Source organism: Cottoperca gobio, chromosome 5 (assembly GCF_900634415.1).
Source record: "Cottoperca gobio chromosome 5, fCotGob3.1, whole genome shotgun sequence".
NCBI classification, from domain to species: Eukaryota; Metazoa; Chordata; class Actinopteri; order Perciformes; family Bovichtidae; genus Cottoperca; species Cottoperca gobio.
Window position 1 is genome coordinate 17,418,902 of NC_041359.1, and position 24,295 is coordinate 17,443,196.

At 40.6% G+C, this 24,295-nt stretch overlaps 2 protein-coding genes and 1 pseudogene across 3 annotated transcripts; 2 read left to right on the top strand and 1 right to left on the bottom strand.

Annotated features, from left to right (window-relative positions):
* The first annotated feature begins 329 nt into the window (after positions 1 to 329).
* On the top strand, positions 330 to 4,967 carry LOC115008613 (RNA-binding protein 15 pseudogene; annotated as a pseudogene).
* A 6,743-nt stretch (positions 4,968 to 11,710) lies between these two features.
* Positions 11,711 to 16,766, top strand: LOC115008255 (pepsin A-like). Its single transcript, XM_029431734.1, has 9 exons — positions 11,711 to 11,766; positions 12,573 to 12,723; positions 12,809 to 12,926; positions 13,303 to 13,421; positions 14,422 to 14,618; positions 14,750 to 14,866; positions 14,978 to 15,122; positions 15,215 to 15,313; positions 16,254 to 16,766. Exons 1-9 carry the CDS (start codon positions 11,711 to 11,713, stop codon positions 16,377 to 16,379), a joined length of 1,128 nt encoding a protein of 375 aa, XP_029287594.1. The 3' UTR covers positions 16,380 to 16,766.
* A 1,131-nt stretch (positions 16,767 to 17,897) lies between these two features.
* Positions 17,898 to 22,915, bottom strand: LOC115008814 (amphoterin-induced protein 1-like). Of its 2 annotated transcripts, none has more exons than XM_029432652.1 (2): positions 22,773 to 22,915; positions 17,898 to 22,405 (listed from the first exon to the last, which is right to left on the bottom strand). In XM_029432652.1, the coding sequence occupies exon 2, from the start codon at positions 22,340 to 22,342 to the stop codon at positions 20,810 to 20,812; it is 1,533 nt and encodes a 510-aa protein (XP_029288512.1). In that variant the 5' UTR covers positions 22,343 to 22,405; positions 22,773 to 22,915; the 3' UTR covers positions 17,898 to 20,809. The 2 variants fall into 2 exon arrangements, with proteins under 2 accessions (XP_029288512.1, XP_029288513.1); XM_029432653.1 differs by having other exon boundaries at positions 22,714 to 22,915.
* Positions 22,916 to 24,295: the final 1,380 nt, after the last annotated feature.

The following is a 24,295-nucleotide window of genomic DNA, read 5'->3' on the forward strand; positions in this document are numbered from 1 at the left end:
CCTAAGCACAAATCTGAAGACAGGTTAGAAATCGGTCAGTTTGGCTGATACTATATTTTGTCTTTTGGCACATGGGATAACCTTTTTTATGGAATACATTTACTAAACACAATGTTAACATTGTTCCTTACTTTTCAAAAATCCTGACTTTCCTGAAGAATTTAGACCAATCGGTAATTAATTCAAGACGAAGATTAGACCTATGTTAGAAACAAACTTCCGTTTTGTCCTGCTGCTCCAGTCTGTCACGATCACTATCTTTCTGTCATTTTCAGTTCAACTTCCCCTGTACTCTGAACCCACAGCGGAGCCACACCCTGCTCACACGACTGACAACCCGCTCAGCCAATCACCTTCTTCTACAGACGCGTAGGCGGGACTTCCTATACAGTAGTGCAACTAGCAGTGCAACATGGCGGTTATGTCGCTCGCCTGAGAGTGTAAAGGAAACCGCGTATAAGTTTAGAGAGTTAAACAGATTAGTGTGTGTGTAGACTTCAGACATCGGCTTTTGGAAATGAAGGGGAAAGAGCGGTCGCCGGTGAAGAAACGTTCCCGGGCTCCAGATGATAGCAGAGACAGAGGAGGAAGCAAAAAGACCGGAGCCCTGTCGACAGTTGGCAGCAACAACGGCTCTGCTAACAGCGGCGCTTCATCTAGGAGAAGTTTACACGGTGAGAAAAGAGACATTAGGGATTCAGACGGACATAAACCATCCAGTCGTACTGGCAGCGGTTACGACTACGGAGTTGTTTCGGGGAACAAGCCGTACGGCGGCGCTGACATCGAGGCGGAAACATCCAGGTCCGGTTCACGTAGCGATTCACGGCCTCCGTCAAACCCAGAAAACGAGTACAAGACTCTCAAAATAAGCGGACTGGGCAACCAGCTGAACGACGAGGAGATAGAAGACGGACTGTTTCATGAGTTTAAGAGGTTTGGTGACGTGAGTGTTAAAATTAGTCGAGAAAACGACGACAGGGTGGCATATGTGAACTTCAGGAGGCCGGATGACGCCCGCTCGGCCAAACACGCTCGCGGCAAGCTGGTGCTGTACGACCGGCCTCTGAAAATAGAGACAGTTTACATAAAGACTCGTTCTCCCCCAGGACCCAGGCATCCCCACTCTCATAGGCCTCTGTCTCCCACTGGTATGGGCTACAGAGACTACCGATTACAGCAGCTGGCTCTGGGCCGTCTCCCCCCTCCTCCACCTCCTCCTCCTCCGCCACCACCACCACCACCTCACATAAGAGACCTGGAAAGAGACAGAGATTTTTCAGTGTATGATGCCAGGAATAGACCCCCGTTCATCCCTGAATGTGCTGTTTTCCGTGACGAGGACCTGATGACCCCTGAGGATGACCAGAGGGCAAATAGGACTTTGTTTCTGGGCAATCTGGATGTTGGTGTGACAGAGAGTGACCTGAGGAGGGCATTTGACAGGTTTGGGGTGATAACAGAGGTGGACATAAAGCGGGCAGTGAGAGGCCAGAGCAACACCTATGGATTCATCAAGTTTGAGAATCTAGACATGGCTCACCGTGCCAAAGTAGCGATGTCAGGAAAAGTGGTGGGCCACAACCCAATTAAAATCGGCTATGGTAAACCCACACCTACAACCAGGCTGTGGGTGGGGGGCCTTGGACCCTGGGTTCCACTCGCTGCACTGGCCAAGGAGTTTGACCGCTTTGGCACCATCAGGACTATAGACTACAGGAAAGGTGAGGTGTGGGCTTACATCCAGTATGAAAGTTTGGATGCTGCTCAGGCTGCATGTACTCACATGAGAGGCTTCCCTCTCGGTGGCCCTGACAGGAGACTCAGAGTGGACTTTGCGGACACAGAGCACCGCTACCAGCAGCAGCAGTATGTGCAGTTCCCCCTCCCCATGCCACACTACGACTTTGTTCCTGAACCCTTTGCCCATCACCTTACAGACTCCGTGAGAGTGAGGGACAGGTCTCCTCCACTTCCTGCTCGCTTCAGAGACAGGAACTTGTATGCCGGTGCTGAATGGCCTGGCATGGGTGTCCACGACAGGATGCGAGGAGCAGGCTTTGATCCCATAGATCGCCTGGACAGGCGTTCCCATGAGACTTGGCCAATAGAGCGGGAATTACAAGGCCGAGATCTAACCCGCAAAAGGAGACATTTGGATGATGGCAGGTTGGATAATTCACCTGACAACAGCAACTTTGGTCTGCGCCGTCATGGCAACTCATTAGAGCGCAGCCCTGTAGGTGAAGGGGCACGCTGCAGTGATCCTGAACGCCTGTCTCGCTCTGGCAGAACCTCCCCTGTCAGAGAGCGCCAGAACACAGGCTTTGGAGACAAGAGAAGAAAAACACTTAGCCCAGCGGCTCTAGGCGCTGAGAAGGACCGCAAACACAAAGCCAATGACTCTAAGAGCCCTGCAAAGAAGGAGGATCGCTTAGAACATCCTTCCTCCAAGTCTGGCCAGCAGTCTATGCCTGCAGCTGGAGGACAGAAGCTGAGTCAGATCTGGCAGGGCGTCCTCCTGCTGAAAAATAGCAGCTTTCCCACATCACTGCACCTGCTGGAGGGGGACATGGCGGTGGCAACTAGTCTTCTGTTGCAGGGCGCCGCGGGGAGTCAAGCGTCCCAGCTGAAGATCAGCCAGCGTCTGCGCCTCGACCAGCCCAAGCTGGATGAAGTTTCTCGTCGCATCAAGGCCGCCGGCTCCGGATACTCCATCCTCCTGGCCGTGCCCGGGAAATCTGAAGATGAGGGGACCCAGGACGCCAGCAGCTCCGCTGAGAGACCACTGAAGAACCTGGTCTCCTACCTGAAGCAGAAGGAGGCAGCCGGCATCATCAGCCTCCCTGTGGGGGGCGGCCGTGACAAGGACCACGGAGGAGTCCTTCACGCTTTCCCCCCATGCGAGTTCTCAAAGCAGTTCGTGGATGCCTCTGCCCTAGCCTTTGCCAAATCAGAGGACGACTACATGGTGATGGTCATTATCAAAGGAGCGTCATGAAATTTTTTTTTTTTTCCAAAAGTTTCTTTTCACACTCATGAACTTTTAAACTGTGAGTTGTAAAAACAGGGAGAAGTAATTATAACAAAACAGAATAAAAGCAAATGATAGGGATCTGATTTTAATTTCCCTAACCTGCATGGTAGCTTGTATCTCATCCTGTTGAAGGTTTATAGAAATTAAGTCGCTTTGTATGGAGTACATTTTGATAAATTGATGAATTTGATTATTAATACTGGTGACGCGCTGCTTTCTGCTATTTGGTTATCAGATAAATGTACATTACTTGAAGGGTACTTTGCCTAAAGTAATTCAAAAACAAGCTACAGTTCTGTGAATCATTACTATATGTTGCCTTATGTCATTTAAAAAGAAACACAATTCCTTTTTATATCATTTAATACAATGCCTGCCTATAACACAAAATAATTTAAGATCCAAAACAGTATTTTGCTTTCATTTGATCTGTACTCAGCATAGATTTAACCGGCCAGTGTCAACATGTTTGTAGCTCTATAATGTTTGTACAGCCAGCTTATGAAAGAATTAAATCAAGAACTCATGTACAGATGATTTAAGAAATATATCTATTTGATCTAATGCTTTACCCATTGCTCATTAATAGGCATATTCCAGATGTGCATCTGTGTTATCTTCTTTCTGCCCAAGTAAACATTTTGATTCAAAGTTTCATCATAACAGCTTTTCTATTTGTGTCAGTTTTGGCCAGTCCTGCTCAAAACTAGAGAAAATTGTGGAAAGAAATTGTGTTTAAATACATTTAAGGGTTATAGTACAAACGATTACATTAATGTCAATGCTCCTTCTGAGCCACATCTGGAGGTTTATGTAACATTACAAGGTGAAATTAATGCAGTTTGTTTTTTCACAATTTTTACCAAACAAGTATGTTGTGGTGGACACAAGCGGCCGTCACATGTTTATTATAATGCAGTTCAATACAATAACCGTGCAGACAAAACTGGCTTTATAAAGCTAATTATGTTCAGTTTTAGTTGAAACTATGTTAGAGGGAAGATTTTAAGCTCTGTTTATTTCTGACCTCAAGGTATTGTTTTGAATTGCATTATGTTATAAGATAATATTTGGGGCTGAAACTAATTATTTCACTGTTCCTTAAGCTGTTGTTTTTATTTTATGTTTTATTATTTGGTCTCTAAAATGTCAGAAAATATTGAAGGAAATATCCATATTTTCCTAAGGTGATGTGTTTGTCTCTTCGAATAGCTTTTTATGGTCGTACCTACAGTCCAGAACCCAAAGATATCGTAATATAGAATTGATAGATTATCAAAATAGTTGCAGATCAGTTGACTAATCATTTCAGCTCAAAATATAATTACCAAGTGCAACAAAACTGACTGTTAAAAGCTGTACAGAGCCAGTAGGTATTAGGAAATTAGATTATACAGGGTTGCTTTTGTGTCCACCCCTTTTTTATATTGTACTTTTATTGACATAATTCAATTTGGTTTAACAGTAATTGGTTGATAACATGTTTTCTTATAATCAACTAATTACAATTACTACCCCAACAAAGCATGTACTATTTAAGAGAACAGATGATGTAAACTATAAAGTAGGAGCTCTATGTATGCCATGCACATTTCTAATGACTGATAGGAGTCGAGAAGTAGAATATATTGCTATACTATCAATGGACTTCTGAATTAATGAGGCTTATCTCCAGTGGCCTTACACGCCTTCCTCTGAAAGAACTGTGAATGATTGTTTTTTTATGCTTTGATTTAAATACTGTTTGAAATGGAGAAAGAAAGAAATGATTTGTGCTGTATACTCAGGATATCTGGAGAGAGAAATGGAGAACATCAGTGCTCATGGGCCTAAGAAGTATACCTAACTGTCAAAGTGCAACATGCACTTGATAGATTTTGTCTCAATAAATTTACTCTTTCGTGGGAAACACGAGTGCCTCGGAAGACAACTTTTGTGACCTTTTCTGTTCTTGGAATTGTCTATCAAACCCTGAAGGCTTTATCACTTTGACAGCAGGAGCCTTCCCAGCAGAAAAGAGAGGAAGTGTGAGAACCAATGGGAGGTCAGCCTCTCGGTTCTGTGTTTTCTTTTTGTTGATCATCATTTGTTGAATGACCTCTTGGTGAAGAGCTTCATTCAAATTGAAATTTGCCAATACTAGAATACTTTCTTCAGTCCGTCTGCGAAGGCAAATGTAGAGTCACGGTGTCTATTCAGATATGTGGCTTATGCCTCAAGTTGCCTCTGGCCTTTCCGTCTCGAGGAGTGACAGAGAATCATCTGATTTGTCACTGGCCAAGTATCGCCGTCTGACAGACCCTCAGCGGATGCCCAGCAGCGTTCGAAGGCCCCCGGCCTTCTTTCTCACCTGGCTCCAGCAGCCACAGTATTGTTTCAGCGTCTGCAGCAGCTCAGGAAAGGAGCAGAGTTCATTTGTGTAGTTGCTTATTGTTCTTGCATTGGAGTTTTGAAGAAGATCTCTGTGCTAGGGCCAGACTTCGAACGTGTCTCATCCCGTGTCGGAGAAGAGGTTGAGACGGTGACACAGCATCTGCTTTATTTGCCTTTAAAATGGAAAGGAAACGACAGAAGAGAAAAGATTGCCTGTGCAGGGAATCCTAATCTTTATGTGATATGTTGATCTGATTTACACACTTTTTTAACTGCATATGAAAGCAAAGTGAAGAGTATCCTGCTTGAGTCAGGATGTTTATCATCAAGACGGTGCTGCTCCTGCTCATCGCTGCTTCACCTTCAAACTAAAGGGACCTGAGAAACTTCAAGTGTCGGCACGGTGCCACGGCTGGGATTCAAGGTTTCCTGGAGCTGTTAAAGGTTTGAGTCTCACCCTGGCTGCACCTGCTTCTGTTCCACAGGTAAAGTATCAAGATGGCCCAAACTACTGACCCGGGTACGTATTAAAATGTCCAAGACTACTGCAAACACACTAGACAAACTAGGTAAATGCCAAACTAATGTGCACAATGCACAACCTTTGTTGACAGTCGGAGAAGTCTATTTTAAACGTACAAAACAAACATTTTTGAGGTCTTAATCTGACATATTACGCAAATACCCTGTCGGTGATGGGGAGGGTCTACTTTCAAAGTATTTTCCTTATTTGGTGATTCCACGTTATTTAGTGATATTGTTTTTTACACTTGACTATGTGTCAAATTACAAATAATGTTGCAGTGTTGGTAACACTGCAACATTATTTATATTGTATATTATATTGTGACTCACTTGAATTGCTGATGCATTTGTGACGAACACTGTTCGTCACAAATGCATCAGCAATTCAAGTGAGTCACAATTATTCAAATGTGGCACGAAATTCTAACAAAATATAAAAAAAAAAAAAAAGTCAAATGCCAGCAGTAAATTCCCCTCAATTCACTTTATTTGCCGTTCATAAACCGAATATAAATAAAAATGCCCACTAAAAAACATTTAATCTGCATCTTTTTAAACTGTTTGACCCACTTCACTGGTCTTAGATGGGGCGGGGCTGGTCAAAGGGTATTCAATTACAGAAGCAATGGTAATGTTTTTAAATAAATAAGTCCTTTTTATTGCCCAACATTTGTAGTTTTGTTAACTAAGTTACACAAAGTAATTTGATCCCCCTTGAATCACTGCAAATATTAATGTAGTTCAACCTCAAGCTGCAAAGTGAAGTCTAACTCCATCTTATCTAGTAACTACATGGAAACAACAAGTTGTCATCTGTTTTATCCAAAGTGCTTTCTTTAAATTGGTAGTTTAGGTAAGATATTTCAATTTATGAGAATTAATTATAATAAAATAATAATGTTAAAGCTTTCTGGGCAGAAACAGTTTAGATGACCTGCAATCACTTGAGGTCACACCGAATCCTCACTGCTTATGATGTTAAATAGCCTGTGGAATAATCTCTTCTGGCAAAATGAAAGTGGTATAATTCATCATGCAGTGGTATGTCAGATACGTCAAATGACATAAATAGTAAGGAAATGTATATTGTATATACAGTCAATGTGCACTACCCTCGACTAAAGCCAAACACTATAAACTGTGTGTGTGTGTGTGTGTGTGTATATATATATATACAGTATATCTCAAAAGTGAGTACACCCTTTAGATTTTTGCAAATATTCTGTTATATCCTTTCAGGGGATAACATTATCCTACTGAAACTTTGATATAACTTAAAGTAGTCAGTGTGCTGCTTGAATAACAGTATAGATTTATTGTCCTTTGAAAATTACTCAGTACACAGCTGTTAATGTCTAAACAGCTGGCAACAAAAGTGAGTACACCCCATAGTGAACATGTCTAAATTGTGCCCAAAGTGTCAATATTTTGTGTGACCACCATTGTTATCTAGCACTGCTTTAACCCTCCTGGGCATGGAATTCACCAGAGCTGCACAGGTTGCTTCTGGAATCTTCTTCCACTCCTCCACGACGACATCACGGAGCGCACGGATGTTGGACACCTTGCACTCCTCCACCTTCCTCTTGAGGATGCCCCACATGTGCTCAATTGGGTTTAGGTCTGGAGACATACTTGGCCAGTCCATCACCTTAACCTTCAGCTTCTTCAGCAAGGCCGTTGTCATCTTGGAGGTGTGTTTAGGGTCATTATCATGTTGGAAAACTGCCCTACGGCCCAGTTTCCGAAGAGAGGGGATCATGCTCTGCTGCAGGATGTCACAGTATATATTGGAATTCATGTGTCCCTCAATGAAATGCAGCTCCCCAGTGCCGGCAGCACTCATGCAGCCCCAGACCATGATGCTGCCACCACCATGCTTGACTGTAGGCAAAACACATTTGTCTTGGTACTCCTCACCAGGGTGCCGCCACACACGCCGGACACCATCTGACCCAAACAGGTTTATTTTGGTCTCATCAGACCACAGGACATGGTTCCAGTAACTCATGTTCTTGGATTCATTGTCTTCAGCAAACTGTTTGCGGGCTTTCTTATGCATCGGTTTCAGAAGGGGCTTCTGTCTGGGGCGACGGCCATACAAACCGATTTGATGCAGTGTGCGGCGTATGGTCTGGGCACTGACAGGCTGACATCCCACTTCTGCAACCTCTGCAGCAATGCTGGAAGCACTCGCACGTCTATTTTTGGAAACCAACCTCTGGATATGACGCTGAGCACGTGGACTCAACTTCTTTGGTCGACCCTGGCGAGGCCTGTTCCGAGTGGAACCTGTCCTGGAAAACCGCTGTATGATCTTAGCCACTGTGCTGCAACTCATTTTCATGGTGTTGGCAATCTTCTTATAGCCAAGGCCATCTTTGTGAAGCGCAATAATCCTTTTTTTCAGCCGCTCAGAGAGTTCCTTGCCATGAGGTGCCATGTTGTCCAGCATTCAGAGAGAATTGTGCCCAAAACACCAAATTTAACAGCCCTGCTTATCATTTACACCTGAATCCTTGTAACACTAACGAGTCACATGACACCAGGGCGGGAAAACAACATCATTGGGCACAATTAGGACATGTTCACTATGGGGTGTACTCACTTTTGTTGCCAGCTGTTTAGACATTAACAGCTGTGTACTGAGTAATTTTCAAAGGACAATAAATCTATACTGTTATTCAAGCAGCACACTGACTACTTTAAGTTATATCAAAGTTTCAGTAGGATAATGTTATCCCCTGAAAGGATATAACAGAATATTTGCAAAAATCTAAAGGGTGTACTCACTTTTGAGATATACTGTATATATGTATATATATATATACACACACACATATACACAACTGTGTACTATAATTCAGCCGATACAAAGTAAACTAAAGGGTGGTGAGAAGTAAATCTATTATAATGAAATAAAGACACTTGGTTAAAGAAGCGAGCGCTTTATTCCTGCAGGAGTGGAACAACAAACGGTCGTGAAGTTCAAAGTACAGAGAATACAATTAGACTATATAGTCCCAAGTGGGTGGTTATGTTTACAGACAATCTGCTGAGCAACTACGCACATCCAGCTGATACCAGAGATACAAGAATGTCAATGTGACCCGACCAGAGTGTACTTTTGGTCTCAGTCTTTGTAAGTACAACAAAGAGAAGATGAGCATATAGAAGGTATGAGGAACAATGAAAAATGACCATTACATTCCACCCTTTTGATCACACAAACTAAAAATAGTATACACAAATCTTAGTACGTTATACCCACCGTTATCCATATTTAAAATTCACAGGGATTCATTTGTATACATCAAAAGGCAAATACAGTGAAACAATAGCCAGCCAGCTGTTTTTTTGACATTTTACAGACCAAACAACTAATTAATTATCAGATTAATCAATGAAAATAATATAGTAGTTGCAGCCCTAGTTTCTGTGTATTAGAAAAGAACGCTGCTCGTCACTCTGACAGAAAAGTTCTTAATGAACTCCATAAGATGAAAAACAAGCCCCAGTAGACAACCTATGCTGTATTTACTGTGTATATGTTATTAGTTAGAGTCAGAATTGGGGACACTAGAATCTAAGCAAACATCTCTTGATTGTGTATAAAGTAGTGTAAAACGTAGTGTGTGTGCTATACAGCAGTGCAAAGATGATTGTGTTAGTGAACACATTATGGTGTCACTTTTTCTTTCTTCACTTTATGATTTGTTGAACTAAACGATGACTAAACCTTTTTTTCGAACATGAGCTGGTCATAATTAAAATGTTGAGTATTTCAGGTTGTCACCTCAGTGTGGAGGCAAGAAGGGAAGACGACTCTTCTCTGTCCTCGTTGAAGAGACTGATGAATGAACTTCAGTGAACTCTGAAGTTACGAGCGCACCTTCAAGGAATCCATCAGACGAGAGAAACTCTGCTTTTGGTGAGTATATTTTACTTTTGTTTTGATATGGGCACTTCTCATATGTATACCTTTTTGTGTGTGTGTTCTACATCAATAATGTAAATTGCATTTTGTGCTTGAAATAAAAGCAACTTTTATCAAAACATATTCTGACTTTGTCTTTTGTTTTTTAATTTAATGTGCGTGGTCTGTTCTGGTTTCTAGACTCTCTGTCCACTAGAGGGCAGAGTTGGATGCTGTGATGTTAAACTACCAGAGCACATGAACAGAAGACTTACCTAGAGGGGCAAATGATACAGTATCAGTGTTTATTTTCTATAAGGAATACAATAAGCTTATCCAGTTGATTTATGGTTGACAGGTGAGGAATTTAGTTATGAGACATTAAACTTCTGTCACAGTAATGTCAATGACAGACATTTACTCTGAGTCTTTTAAATGCCATTAATACTTGGAACACCACTTCACTGTGACAGTGCATTGTTTTTCGACGCACAGGGACCTTTTAAAGTTGCTGTAGTCGATAATACTTTAGGTGTACCGTAAGTACACAGTAGATGAGAAAAGTCAACAGAAACTCATTCAGAACAGTCTGGGAAAGGTCAAACCTCACCGGTCCTTCACCTTAGAAGTCTTAGAAAACGTACATACTTGTGACTGTGGGAGAACTGGAGACGGTGCTGAAATTAAACTGCACATCTCTTTTAGTTGACCATATTAAATAAAGGCAGGACTTTTCAACCCTTAATTGTTTGCTAAAGTAAATGGGATGTTGTACATGGCAACTTCAAAGCCTGACCCACAGGGAGATATTGTTCAGTTTTATCCTCACTTTATTGGAAATCTGTGCTCCAAACGAATCTGTTTCCAAATGTTTTTTTTACTAAAACGCAACACGACTTCTGCTCATTCTTTAAAAATGTAATCTGATCTGTCTTTTATCACGCAGACTAACACCGGACGACTAAATCAAATAGTTATATTGAAGCTGTAGCTTTGTTTTCATCAGTGAGGTTATATTGGTGTAAAACCAGCCTGTTATTCTACAATAGACCTTTTCATTTATAACTCTTTGAATATAAATGTATCTAAAGTGGCATAAAATGGTATATATATATATATGTGTATGTGTATATGTATGTATATATATATATATATATATATATATATATATATATATATATATATATATATATATGTGTATGTGTGTATATATATATATATATATATATATATATATATATATATATATATATATATATATATATATATATGTGTGTATATATATATATACACATATATATATATATATATATATATATGTATATATATGTGTATATGTATATATATATATGTATATGTATATATATATGTGTGTATATATATATATACACATATATGTGTGTATATATATATGTGTATGTATATATGTGTATATGTGTATATATATATGTATATGTATATATATGTATATATATATATATATGTATATGTATATGTATTATTGGGATAATTTATCATCTGTTTTGTGGTTTGAGGCTCAGTTCATTTGGATTAATTAACAGAAACCATCGATGGAAAAGGTAAAACTCATTATTTGGCAATTTATATTCAACGACCTATTAACCCATAATAGGAAAGTATGTTCTTAACACTAAAATTATTTACATTAGATTAAAGTACATTTGGAAAAACTATTGTTACTGTTGTGTCCTTTATCTGAGTTCGCTCTGTAAAGTGGTTTGTTATCACTTCAGCTGTTATAAGTGTTACTGTAAGAAGGAGTTGACGCTGGTTTTGACCTTTTATATAAAACACCACCTGCCCTTCTGTGAAGTCTTTATTGGAATACTTTAGAAATAATGAAGTCTGCCTTTGTGTTACTGGCCTTCTTGACCGTCTCACAGGGAATTCTCAGGTAAGATATACAACAAACATTAACTTATGATCAAATAAAATATGCTTTTTAACATACTTTTGCTTAATTTTTGATTTAATTAAAAAACATATTTAAAATGTTATTTAAAAGAATGAAATCCTGGTAAGCTTTGCAAAGTATTGACACCAGCATATAGTATTAAATATTAAGTACTCATTCTGCATAACGGCCCGTTTCAGAATATAATATATTATATAATGGAATTATAATTATTGATGCATTAATGTGTTCATTTAATGTTGCAGCCGGTAAAGGTGGAGCTGATTTTGCTTACTTTATGTACTGCTGCGTAGTTTTTCATCATTTATTAGTTGATTTAACTTTATTTATATAGCACTTAATACACACTTAAAGAAGCTAAAATGTCATAAAACAACTTATTTAAAAGTATTAAAGTACTGTCTAACAGTGTTTAATGTTATGTTACTGACAAGTTAAATAAAAAGTACAATATTTTCCTCCAAAATGTAGTGTAGTGGAAGTAGCATAAAATGTAAATACTTGAGTATCGCACTCGTGTAAATGTTCTACCACTGCCTGCATTGTGAGGATGTGTGAATGAGTGCTTGGAGATAAAAGTGTTCTATAAATCCAGCTCTTAGTGATCCGCTCTGAGACCAGCTCTTGACCTTTTCAAGCTCAGAACACTTTAATTTATTTTCCTGTTCTACTTCCCTAAATCACTCCCAGACTGAAACTCCTTTTTAGGATAAGTTATGAGGTCTCACATATTCTCAAAAAGTGTTTGAGTATGTTTCCAGATAACTGTTAAACTGCATGCTCAGGATTCCCCTGATGAGAGGGAAGTCAGCCAGGCAGCAGCTGGAGGAGAGCGGCCTGTTCCAGGAGTACAGGAGCAAGTTTCCATTCAACCCTGCAGCAAAGTTTCTCCCCAGGAATGACCACAGTGTGGTGCCTTTGACCTTTGACCCAGATGTAAGTATTATGTAACCACTGCATACTCTGCCCTCTGAGATCATGAAACACACAGACTGACTAAATAATCTTATTTGGGGCAAAGACAACAATCTATGGAGAGATCGGCATCGGGACTCCTCCTCAGCTCTTCAAAGTTCTCTTTGACACCGGCTCCTCCGACCTGTGGGTTCCCTCCACCAGCTGCACCAGCTCTGCTTGTGGTGAGTGTAATGATCGAGGCTCAGGGTCAGCATAATTTAACATAGTGATGATTGATTGTTTTTCAACCAACAATGCTAAACATTTGTTGGTTCTCTTCTGGCAAATGTGAGGATTTGTATTTATTTTTTATTTACTCATTTATGATAGTAAACAAGTAAATATCTTCTGGTTTTGTGCTATTGTCAGGTAAAATATGTCACCTTGGGCATTTTAACTATTTGTTGGGACAGTTTTTAAACAAAAGGATTCATCAGCTAGTATGTTGCAGCCCTAGTTCTTACTATATTATACTATATATATGTATATAGGATGTATTTCTATATGAAGCAAAAAGTAATCCGTCACTTGTTTTGTTCTCTGTCTTTTTGTCACTAGACAAACATGTAAAGTTCAGCAGCTCAGCATCTTCCACTTTTCAGGCCGGCACAAAGACATTCCATATTTCATATAACAGCGGATACGCATCAGGCAGTACAGGATATGATCTCATAAAGGTGAGGACTCCAACTGCTGGTCAGTGGTGGAAAATACCTACTTTCACTCAAATTTCAGAGGGAAATGTTGTTCTCATTACTCCATCTGAGAGTTAAAATTAGTTTTCAGATGAATATTTTACATGAAACATATTATACACAACAGCGGCGTGTAGTTGGGGCTCCTTGTCACGTGTCATACATCGATGAGTTGCTCTAAACTCCTCACTTGGTTTCATTAAAGTAGTTATTGGAGGCCCCAGTGTTTCACAAACAAGCCCCCCTCTTTCTTGTTGGCATTTAAAAAAAAAAAACCCCATTACAACTCAACTCCTTACAACTGACACACGGGACATAATGGGACATTATTAATCATCTCTCAGCTTTCATTTCAAACTATGACGAGTTTGAAAAATGTTTTCTTTCGGAGTTGAAAATCAGCGGCCATCTTGGATTTGAAGGTCGAAAATAGGTCAAAAACAACTTCAATTATGAATTCCTCTTCCCAAAAAGTCCCAGAAACCATGTATTTTTTAGCACCAACTGTAAGTGCAATATCATGGACATAATCATGAACGGTACTAACCATGTACTGTTACTTCTACCTCAGACCTGCTCATATTGTTATAATCCACACTGTTAACCTCATTTTGCCATTGTATGTATTGTATATATGTTGCATCTTTTGTTATTGTTTTCTATATTTGCAACCTTCATCTTGTAACTGCTGCACAGCAATTTAATTTATCTTAAAAAAATGAATGCACATTTCTGTATCAGTACTTTCTTTTTTCTCCTTTCCGACCCCTAGATTGGGAATCACTGGACCAATATACAGAACTTTACATAATTGTACAGATAAAACTAGCTCCACCTCAACTGCTACTTTGCATTGATGCATCATAACAATCAAATCATATAAAATAAAAAATACTGAGTACTTCTTGCACCACTGCTGCTGACACACAGCACTATATACCTTGCAGTGCATGATCTGTTTCCTATAACATTTCCTAATCAGATAAGCGACCTCTGCGTGGAGCACCAGATCTTTGGCCTCACTGAGACCGAGGCAGATTTCATGGCCTCTGTGCCCTGGGATGGAGTTCTTGGTCTGGCCTTCCCTGGCCTGTCCCTTGAGGGAGGCACACCTATATTCAACAGCATGTGGAACCAGGGCAAACTCCTCCAGAACATGTTCTCCATGTACCTGAGCAGGTGAGCTTCTGTTTGAGTCCCGAACAGAGAAATAATGCTGTAAATCTACTAACGTTCTCATGAGCAAAGATGGTGTTTTTACGAATGGTGCAGTGCATCATTTTCTCAAAAACAAATCTCTGTGCCTCCAGTTCTGTAGAGGGCAGTATGTTAATTCTGGGAGGAACAGATTCCTCATATTACACTGGAGGCATAAAGTGGATCCCCCTGTATGAGGCTACTAACTTCTGGAACATCCAAATACAAAGGTAGTTTCCCACCTCACAACTGACATTATTCAGAGGTCTTCTTCCTGCCTCTGATATACTGTATGTGATATACTGTTTGTTTTTTTAATCGATACTTCCTTCCTGTTGCAGTATCACCATCAATGGGAACACTGTTGGCTGCTCTGGGAGTTGTGCAGCAGTCGTGGACTCTGGTACTTCTTTCATCACCGGCCCTAACAAAGATATTGACAACATCAACGGCTGGTTGGGAGCCTTCTCAGATCAGTATGGTGATGTGAGTGTTTTGAGTGTTTTGTATATTATTAAATATGTTTAGTGAACGGCTCTGGGTTTTACATAAACTAACATGTACTATTTGTCTCTCAGGCTGCTGTGAGCTGCAGTAACACGGATCTCTTGCCAGACATTGTGTTCAACATTCACGGATACAACTTCGCTCTTCCTCCATCAACCTACGTCATAAAGGTTTGTGTTGTGGTACCACTTTCTACGGCATACTTAAAGAGTTAATGGTTGGAACTAATGGCTTCATCAATGTTAATAAATAATTGAATAAGCCATGAATAATATAAGCCATTGTTAGGAGAAATGTTTGCTTTATAGAGTATTAATAATTCATGAATATGGACAACTTTTTGTTTGGTCAGGTTGAGTTTTAAGGTGATGTATATCCTCCTTCAGTACAACTTGCTTTTTAGCTTTAATAAATCAGGATGACCCCTAAAATGGAGCATTCAACCTATTACCTTTTTGAAAAAGAGCTGCAGGACATCTGGATAAAAATCTGTTGACAAGTAGTTCATATTTACAACTCCCGCCTTAATGGCTACTTATAAGGTGATAAATCCATAACCCTTTATCATTGGCATGGACGATAGATGGATTGTTGTCTGAATGTTCTGCAGCTTGTTTCCAGATGTAAGTGGTTGAGATGGGAGGGTGTTAATTATGAGCCACAGAATGAGCAAAATATAAGCAAGGTATAATTATTAAATACAGGCAAGAGCTGGTCCACACATCACATATGTTCAGGTGAGATTGTTCTATACATTCAGTTGCAAGTTTAAGGTACAGCTAGCTAAAACTAACGCAGTCTAATGAAACAGTCGTTCTACTTTCATGAGGGTTATAATCATTATACTGACAGGTGTCTTTATTATTTCCACACCATTTGCACCAATGGGGGTAGACTAAATAACAGGAACACCTCGCTGTGTAATGTAATACAGTCTAACAACACCACAAACTACATCCTTCAAAATGCATTAGTTGCAACATACAGTATGAAACCTTTGTGTATACAACACAAAAAACACACATCTCAAAAAGTAGCCTTGGCTAATTATATTACCTGATGTGATTAAGATGATCTGCTGCAGTCATGTCCTCTGTCCTGTGTCCTCAGTCTGCGTCTGGCTGCAGGACGGGGTTTGCAACAGGCACCTGGATTCTGGGAGAAGTCTTCATGCGGCAGTTCTACACGGCCTTCGACATCACCAACAACATGGTGGGCTTTGCTCAGGCTGTGTGAATACACGTGAAGAGCTGGGCCGGTTTAAAATGATATTAGTCATTTGTCTGAGAGCTGGAGATATTTAGAAAGTAATTGACTTTATTTTTATAGCAACGATTCACAAACTATCAGAGGTGGACAAAGTACTCACATTTTTTTACCAAAGTAAATGTATTAATGGCACAGTGTAGTAAAAGCCTTAAGTAAAAGTACAAATATATTATCATCAAAATATGCTTACAATCAACAAAAGTAAAAGTACCTCAGAATTGTACCTAAGTACAGTACTTTAGTAAATGTATTTAGTTACTGTCCACCACCGCAAACTATCTGTTAAAACATTCATATGTGGAAATGAAACCAATAAAATATTACCTTTCAGACCTTAAAGTCTGCATGTCTTTGTTGTAAAGGATTAAAATGCTAGAATATTCTGCAAAGGTAAGAAGAATCAACCTCAAATGCTTTTCTCCAACATGGAGCTGTGTTTTGGTGGCCACTAGATGGCAGAGAACTCAGTGAGCTGCTCATTCATGCCCTTCCTCATTCATGTGATCCTTCTGGGAGGAGCCTGAGGAGAAGATGAGTCACCTTACTTAGAATTCAGTCTCCAAAACACAGAACCGACCGCCAGTCATTCATTGTCAACAGGCGGTGGCTTACATTCATGCCATCTGTGATGCTCAGATTTTCTTTAGGCTGCTGCATTTGTTCTAATTATAATCTGTGATTTACGGGGATGCGTCATTTAGCTCTTTTCCATTGCAACACACAGATGATTAACCCTCTCATAACCTCCTATATGAACGCTTTTATCAAGCAATTCTATTTGAATTTTTTTTAGAAATGAAAGTCTGATTTCAATGCTGCAGTGCATTTTCCATATGGTTCAATCTCGTTACACACCACGGCTGGTGTTTGATGAATAGTGGGTAAACATGGTAACATGAGACAGCAGCTACTGAAACACGCAGCCTGGACATCCTGCAGACCTCTTCAATCATTCATCCTGCAGAGGGGCTGCAGGGCATCAGGTGAGGTTGCACACTGCAGCATCTGTCAGAAAGATGGAGCAACTTCTTTACAGAACTGATCTCTGAGCAATGATTTTGCACACGTTTTTCTGCACTGTCACATGAAGAAATGCGATGTAGCATGTTCCACATAATGATTAAGCGTATTACTACAACTACACCGAATAAAGATGACACTGTTAAAGTGGAATTAAAAACAAAAATTGACTTCAAGCATCAGGAGGCCAATCCAGAGCCAGCTGACTGTTCTTTTCTGTCAGATGAGAGTGAATACAGACCAGAGTGCTCCCTCTGCTCAGGGAGATCCTGCGGTCAACAAGCCAAATAAGGGTGAAAAGCCAGCAGCGCCGAATGCTGCCAGAAGAAAGGAAGTCTGGGGGACAGGTGCAATAAAATACGACTCCCTGGGAGAAAGCTTTCCGTTCCAGCGAGCTGTGCGGTCTCCCGTTTCACCCTGAAGTGAACAAGGCTGTGCCATTAATGCGATACAAACTGAGCCAGCCTGAGGCCTGATCTTGAGCCTAAACAGACGTCAAAATGAGGTCATCATCATATCTGTTCGGTCACATCTAGAGCACTTTAACGTTTTGGAAAATACACTTTCTTGCAGTCAGTTAGATTAGAAGTGGTATCAATCTTCTCATCTAACTCTCGGGGGAAGAAAGTGAATAAGCACATTTCCCAAAATGTTGAAAAATTCCTTTAACTTTATCTTTTAAAAAAGTCTGTGACTTCAGCTCAGTTTGACATATTCAGTGCTTAAAGGAACATAACGAACATCATTCACTCTTTGTTGCCATGTTTTTGTAGTTTATAAAATACATGAACAATACAATAATAGACACGATATAATGCAGTAAATAATAAAAATACAGGATTGCATATATTAAAATATAAATGTGTTGCTCAACACAAACAAACAAAACACAGTTGGTTAACTTAACATACTAAATATAACTGTGCTGACTGTAAACACTGAACATGTAGTTTATAAATTCTCAGCACGAAACTCAGTCTTTGGTTACAAGTAACTTTCAGAGGGGAAAGATGTGCACAACATTAACATACAGTAGATATGTTCCCTTTTTCAGAGATATAAGTGGTGACGTAGCTACATTATAATACTATTAGACCACGCACACAATGCCATGAGTATTTTTAGTGCTGTAATTCCTACGAAGACATTTAATTAAAGGTGTTGAATTACCAAAATGATCTTGAAAAGGCACCACGAGAAGTGATAATAATAGTTTCTTCATAAATAAAAGTACATCTACCGTACAATGCTACATCTATCATCTGGGATTATGTTTTGCTGTTAAATTGCTTCACTGAATAATAATTGTTATGTTATTAATATCATTTTAAATTGTGTTCTGTGACAATCGCTCCTCAGCTACAGAGCCAGAGTGACTTTAGGTTTTGTGAAAACATCTTTTGTACGGGACTCCATCTCTTGTCATGGACAGCTTTTTGAAGGTATTTTAGCAATGTAACTAAAATGAAGATGTGTTTAAAAACTTCTACTTCTATATTTACATTTCATCTGCGTCAGGCAGCCTGCATGTTGGCTGCACTATTAGCTGCTATTTCTGACTGTGTTTATGAGACTGCTGGCTGGCTGGCATTTAAAGATTTGTTGAGGGTTGGGCACTAATGCTCAGAAACATTCAGTAGATGGTACTCGCTCTCAGTGGTTCCCCTTGGGCGATGCTTCCTGGCTGCTATTAACTGTCTAATGGGACAGGATGTCAGCAGTCTGAATCTCATGCTGAATATGTCGTTTTCATTGCATCGTAACAAATAAAGTAGGATTTATTTTGGGATTTTGAACCCACTCTTATGCATCTAGTCTAAACTAGAATTGGCATTATAGTATTTTTGAACATGATTAACCCTTCCTACACAGTTCACACGGAAGAATTAAGGCTTAAATCTGTATCAGCTACACTGACAGTGGAAACTGTCAACTGTGATATGTGCAAATGAAGTCGTGACATGTAGCAACTACTGGAACTCATTCATAATAGAAAGGCGTTTTCTTTGTTGAATCATCACACAAGTACCGTGCAATTTAAATATTGTGTGAAATAACTGGCTCATCATCAATATTTCATGTACATGTGTCTGTAATTAGTCATTAGTTGTATTTATATAGATTTAAAGAGGTATATATCAGTCAGTAATACTTACAGTGTGTGCATGTGGTCATCTTTAATAACTGCCACTACACTGGCTGTCGTCTGGTTTCTCTTAAAACCTTTTGTTATCATGTTTTTGAGAAACAATTCAAACTATTACTAATATAAATTGTGATTTCTGCATAAAGTGAATTACAGTAAAAGTACAATGTATCCTAACAGGCTGTGTTAATGATTCTGTAAATATGCTGAATCCAAAATTACTTCAAATAGACTTGCATACAAAGCAGTATTTAAATCAAAAAAACACTTCAATAGAAGCTCAGTTACTGCAAACGCAAATATTATTAACTGAGCATTAAATCACACTCAAATCTAATTTAATATAAATAGATAAAATTGCATAAGAGTAATCCTTACAGTATGTCCTGTAAAGGCAGACGAAACCAAACGGTAAATATAGCAAGAATATTAAAAGGTGCAACGTGTAATGCTTGGCCACATGCAGGGGCAGCTTTTCACCTCTACTACTGGGTCCATACAACCAAAATCTACAGTCGTAGGTTATTACATTTAAAGTAACAACTAACGGCAGGGCATGAATACGCAGAATTCGACCAAACTGCTGAAACTCTGAGAGCTGGTCATAATAACGCTGCTAGCTTAGCTCTTCTCGTGTGCCGTCGGCCTATCGTTTAACTTAGCAGTCTTTGTGTTTGTGTTTTCATTTCGTCCTCCCAGGAGATACTGTATCTCTGCAATACAATGCATAGTCGTCTTTGACATAACATCAAAACTGTAAACTCTCAACATCTGGTATCTTACACGTTGCACCTTCTGGCATCTTGCAGTGATAATTAGGTGAACTCTGCATAAAAATGAGCTTCTCTTTCAAGCAGCAACTTTTGTGATACACCTCTAAATCTTTGCAGTGCTGTGATCCAGTGCATAAAAAAGCTGTATAACTTTTATTTAAAGTGAAGCCTTAAACACTCGACTTGCATAGCAATTTCTTGCAGGGCCAGCCAATAATTTGCAGTAAAAGTGACACTATTCACTATTTATTTTAACCACATCTTTCTGCATTATCAGAATGTTTTGGGCTGTTTCTAAATTGTTTTTATCAAGACATTGCTACTATAACAGTGCCACCAGCTGTGAGAGCCAACTAAAGCTTTTGAATCGTGCACACATTCAAAGCATACAAATCCCTGTGTAGCAGCCACATGGGTCGAGCCATCACTGTCTTACCCTCAAGCCATGCCACTGACTTTTACACCACCATGGGGGTATCGGAGCACACAGAGCTGACAGACTCTGCATCAGACCTCCTTCTCTCCCTGTTGTCCCCCTGCCACTCCTCGTCTTCCTCGCCTATTGGATTCAACCTCCCGTTCTGCTCCAGCTGGTCCTTGGGTTGCAGGAAGGCCACATGTCTGTAGGCGAAGCCTCCGCCTTCCACTCTTTCTTGCCCCATCTCTTCGTGTGCCTGAGAGATGCTAACAGTTGAAGAGTGGAGGCTGTCTCTGGGGTCGCTTTTCTCCAGGCCTTGACCTGGACAACAAGCGCAGCGGCAGGGTGTGAGATAGAGGTAGATGAGAACCATAACTAAACTGATCAGACATGCTATGAGGGTGGTATAGGCCGTTTTTAGGTTCTCCAGCCCACCGCTTTTTGTGGAATTAAACACCATTACAGTTACATACAGCGTCTCATTGAAGGAGTCACTGGTGGCATAGCAGGTGTAGACCCCTGAGTCCTCTGCCTTCAGGGGCCCAATCCGGAGGCTGCCGTCAGAACGCTTCACAGCAGTGACAGAGGCTGGGGGCACTTTGATGTTTCCAGGCAGCGCCCAGGTCTTCATCATGTGCCTCTCCCTGCTGTCACAGTCCAGAACCAGGAACTGCTCCAGATAGCTTTCTTTGTCATTAACCCTAACCTCACTGCAGTTCAAAAACTGCTTGTCTAGATCCAGTATGGCCATTTTCTCTTTCTGGTGGCCTGGTAACAAACAAGTGTGGCTGCCCTTGAAGTCCATGGTAGAGCTGAGCTCCTTGAGGTGCCAGCGGGCCACCATGTCGTGCACCTCACAGCTGCAGGGCAGAGGGTTGTTGTGGAAGTACAGACCACTCTTGACCCAGGCGGGCAGAGCCTGAAGATCATGGAGGGGCAGGACTTTGATTTTGTTGGAGGACACATCCAGCAGTCTAAGAGTTTCCAGCCTCGTCTGATCCTTCACCAGCTCCAAGGGAAGGCGTGAGATCTTGTTCTGACTCAGATAGAGCCTCTGCAAGTTGATGAGGCCAGAGAAGGCAGAGGTACTTATCTGAGAGATGCAGTTGCTGTAAAGCAGCAGCACCTCAAGGTACTCCAGCGGCTCAAAAATGTACTCATCCAGCTGGCGGATTCCATTAAAGGAAAGGTCCAGGTAACGAAGCTTTGTCACATATGCAAACGCCTCAGAGGAGAGAAAGGTGAGGTTGTTGTGGCTGAGCAACAGAGTGTGTAGTCTGTCTAGTGTTACCGAGGTCCACTCAGCCCGTAGCCTGATGATTCTGTTAAAGCTGAGATCCAGAACCGCTGTATATTGTGGAAGAGCGACAGGAACGTTGGTTAGATTCATCTTGGAGCAGCTGATGATGTTGCTGGCGCACACACAAATCTTGTGGCAGTCCAAAGTACCTCCTATTTGTGCACTGACTGTCAATGTTGGCAACAATAAAGCCAGAGGAAGAACTGTGATGAAGCTCCTTCTGAACACCGCTTCAGTAGCACCTCGAGAAATCCAGAGTGACCCCCCCATCATGTCAGGATGATAAACTACAGCAGTTTGATTGTGTTCTTGTCTTCACAGAGGAGAGTCTTGGAGCTGTACGGACATGAGATCAATAAATCAGTTCTGTTTTACTTAGGATCCAAATGAAGGATGTTATGTCATTAAAGCTCACAGCATCTCATGTTGTAATGCAGCCAGGGGTGCACTGCAGCACCCAGGTCACTAAAAGTTATGGACGATGGGTGGTCAGCAAAAAATGTCGTCATAACACAATTAATGAATTAGCAAGACGATATCGGCGTCATATTAATAAAGAAAAACATTATATCCTTAAAGATTATTCACATAGCCTGTGTTTTTTTTTTCATTCGCCTCCTCCGACCATAATCAAATCTCCTCACTGTGTCAGAGACATTTGTCCCAGCAGGCTGAAGTGTCCCGCCCGATATAGTCCATCTACCTTTTGGCGGTTTCTTAAGATCCGAAGAGATCAACAGTCCGGTGATCCGCTAACAGGACAGTCTCATGCTCTTCATCACAGCAGCAGCGATCAACGGGACGCACAGAATGACCGGAAAAGCCTCTCTGTGGTCTGCGCTGATGAGGAAATGCAACCATCTGATAGTTGATCATAGGGGCGCAAACAGCAGAGCAGGGGGTGTGTCACATTCTCTCTCTCTCTCTCTCTCTCTCTCTCTCTCTCTCTCTCTCTCTCTCTCTCTCTCTCTCTCTCTCTCCCCCCCTCTCTCTCTCTGGTGGGATGTTACACTTCATCCTCAGATGCTCAAGTGTACTACTATTAAGCTGACAGCCATAACAACATCAAATCATGTGTCTGAAATCATCTACAGAACTTGCCATGCAGCACCGTTAACATCTGGGGATATGAGATGAGCTTCATATTGCAAAAGTCTGGTTGTCCCCTTTTTGTCTTATTACATTATTATATTGTCCATTATCATGATGCAATTTTCATAAAACAAAGGGGTTCCTCAGAGATGGTGTAATGTTTCCTTCCCTTTCAGTGCGGTGATGTCTTTAATGATGAAGTCATTCCCTCTGGTTCATCTTATTATGCTGATGAAGGACAGGGCAAACGCTCTTTGGGTGTGAAAACTGCAGCTGCAGCAGTCTTTAGCGCAGGACGTGATGTGCATGCAGCAGTGTGTGAGGGCTCAATATCAGCATGTGGTTAACATACATAGCTGAGAGTCCTGTCCTGTGAGCTGGATAACACACGGTAAAACTGACATTTCATTACCGTTTATTTGAGTTATTATGTAATTCAGTCTCTTTCTACCTAGAGTTGTCCAGTCTGTCTTCTTTAGAGTTCAGCTCTTGCTTTTCTCTTCCTCACACTTTCTGTGCAATGTGTTCCAAATCATAATACTATAATGGAAAGTATCATTCACACTTCCTAATCTTCAATAGTGTATCGGGTGCAGAGTAGCGACAAGGTTCAAAGAAACAAAACACCGGCACTCACAAATAAAGGCTCTTCTTATTTATTGTGTGTAAATACTAACGCCATGAAACACGTTTGTTTTTGCCCACAATTTCTAAGAAGAGCCTTTATCTGAGAGTGCTGGTGTTTTGTTTCTATATCATATTACTACCTGGCCCCAGGTTTGTAATGGGATCATTTGATTACATCCACGATTTTAAATGCAACATATACAATACCAAAACAATAAAGGTATTTGTGGCCACTTGCGGGCAGCAGAAACACACCCAGTTATGGAGCAACATCAACATCAACATTCAATTGAAGTTGTGTTTGTGTACGTTTTATTCACTATCGTTATGCTTTGTTTTTGGTTTCGACCAACTCCTGAGGGAAATATGTGGCTCTTTTGTTGCTAAATGCTGCACTTTGTTTACCATGCTAGCCTCTAAGTGTGTCTGCTGTTTGCTGCTGAGCAGGTAGCAGCTTTTTCAACAAAAACAGTTGCCTGCTGTATCTGAAAACTACACTATCAAGTG

Bases quoted from the DNA above. Each gene is read 5' to 3' on its own strand.
- LOC115008814 (XM_029432652.1), bottom strand. From the start codon at position 22,342: ATGATGGGGGGGTCACTCTGGATTTCTCGAGGTGCTACTGAAGCGGTG.
- LOC115008255 (XM_029431734.1), top strand. From the start codon at position 11,711: ATGAAGTCTGCCTTTGTGTTACTGGCCTTCTTGACCGTCTCACAGGGA. The intron at 12,724-12,808 runs GTAAGTATTATG...TTTGGGGCAAAG, and splicing joins CTTTGACCTTTGACCCAGAT to ACAACAATCTATGGAGAGAT. The intron at 15,314-16,253 runs GTTTGTGTTGTG...CTGTGTCCTCAG, and splicing joins CATCAACCTACGTCATAAAG to TCTGCGTCTGGCTGCAGGAC.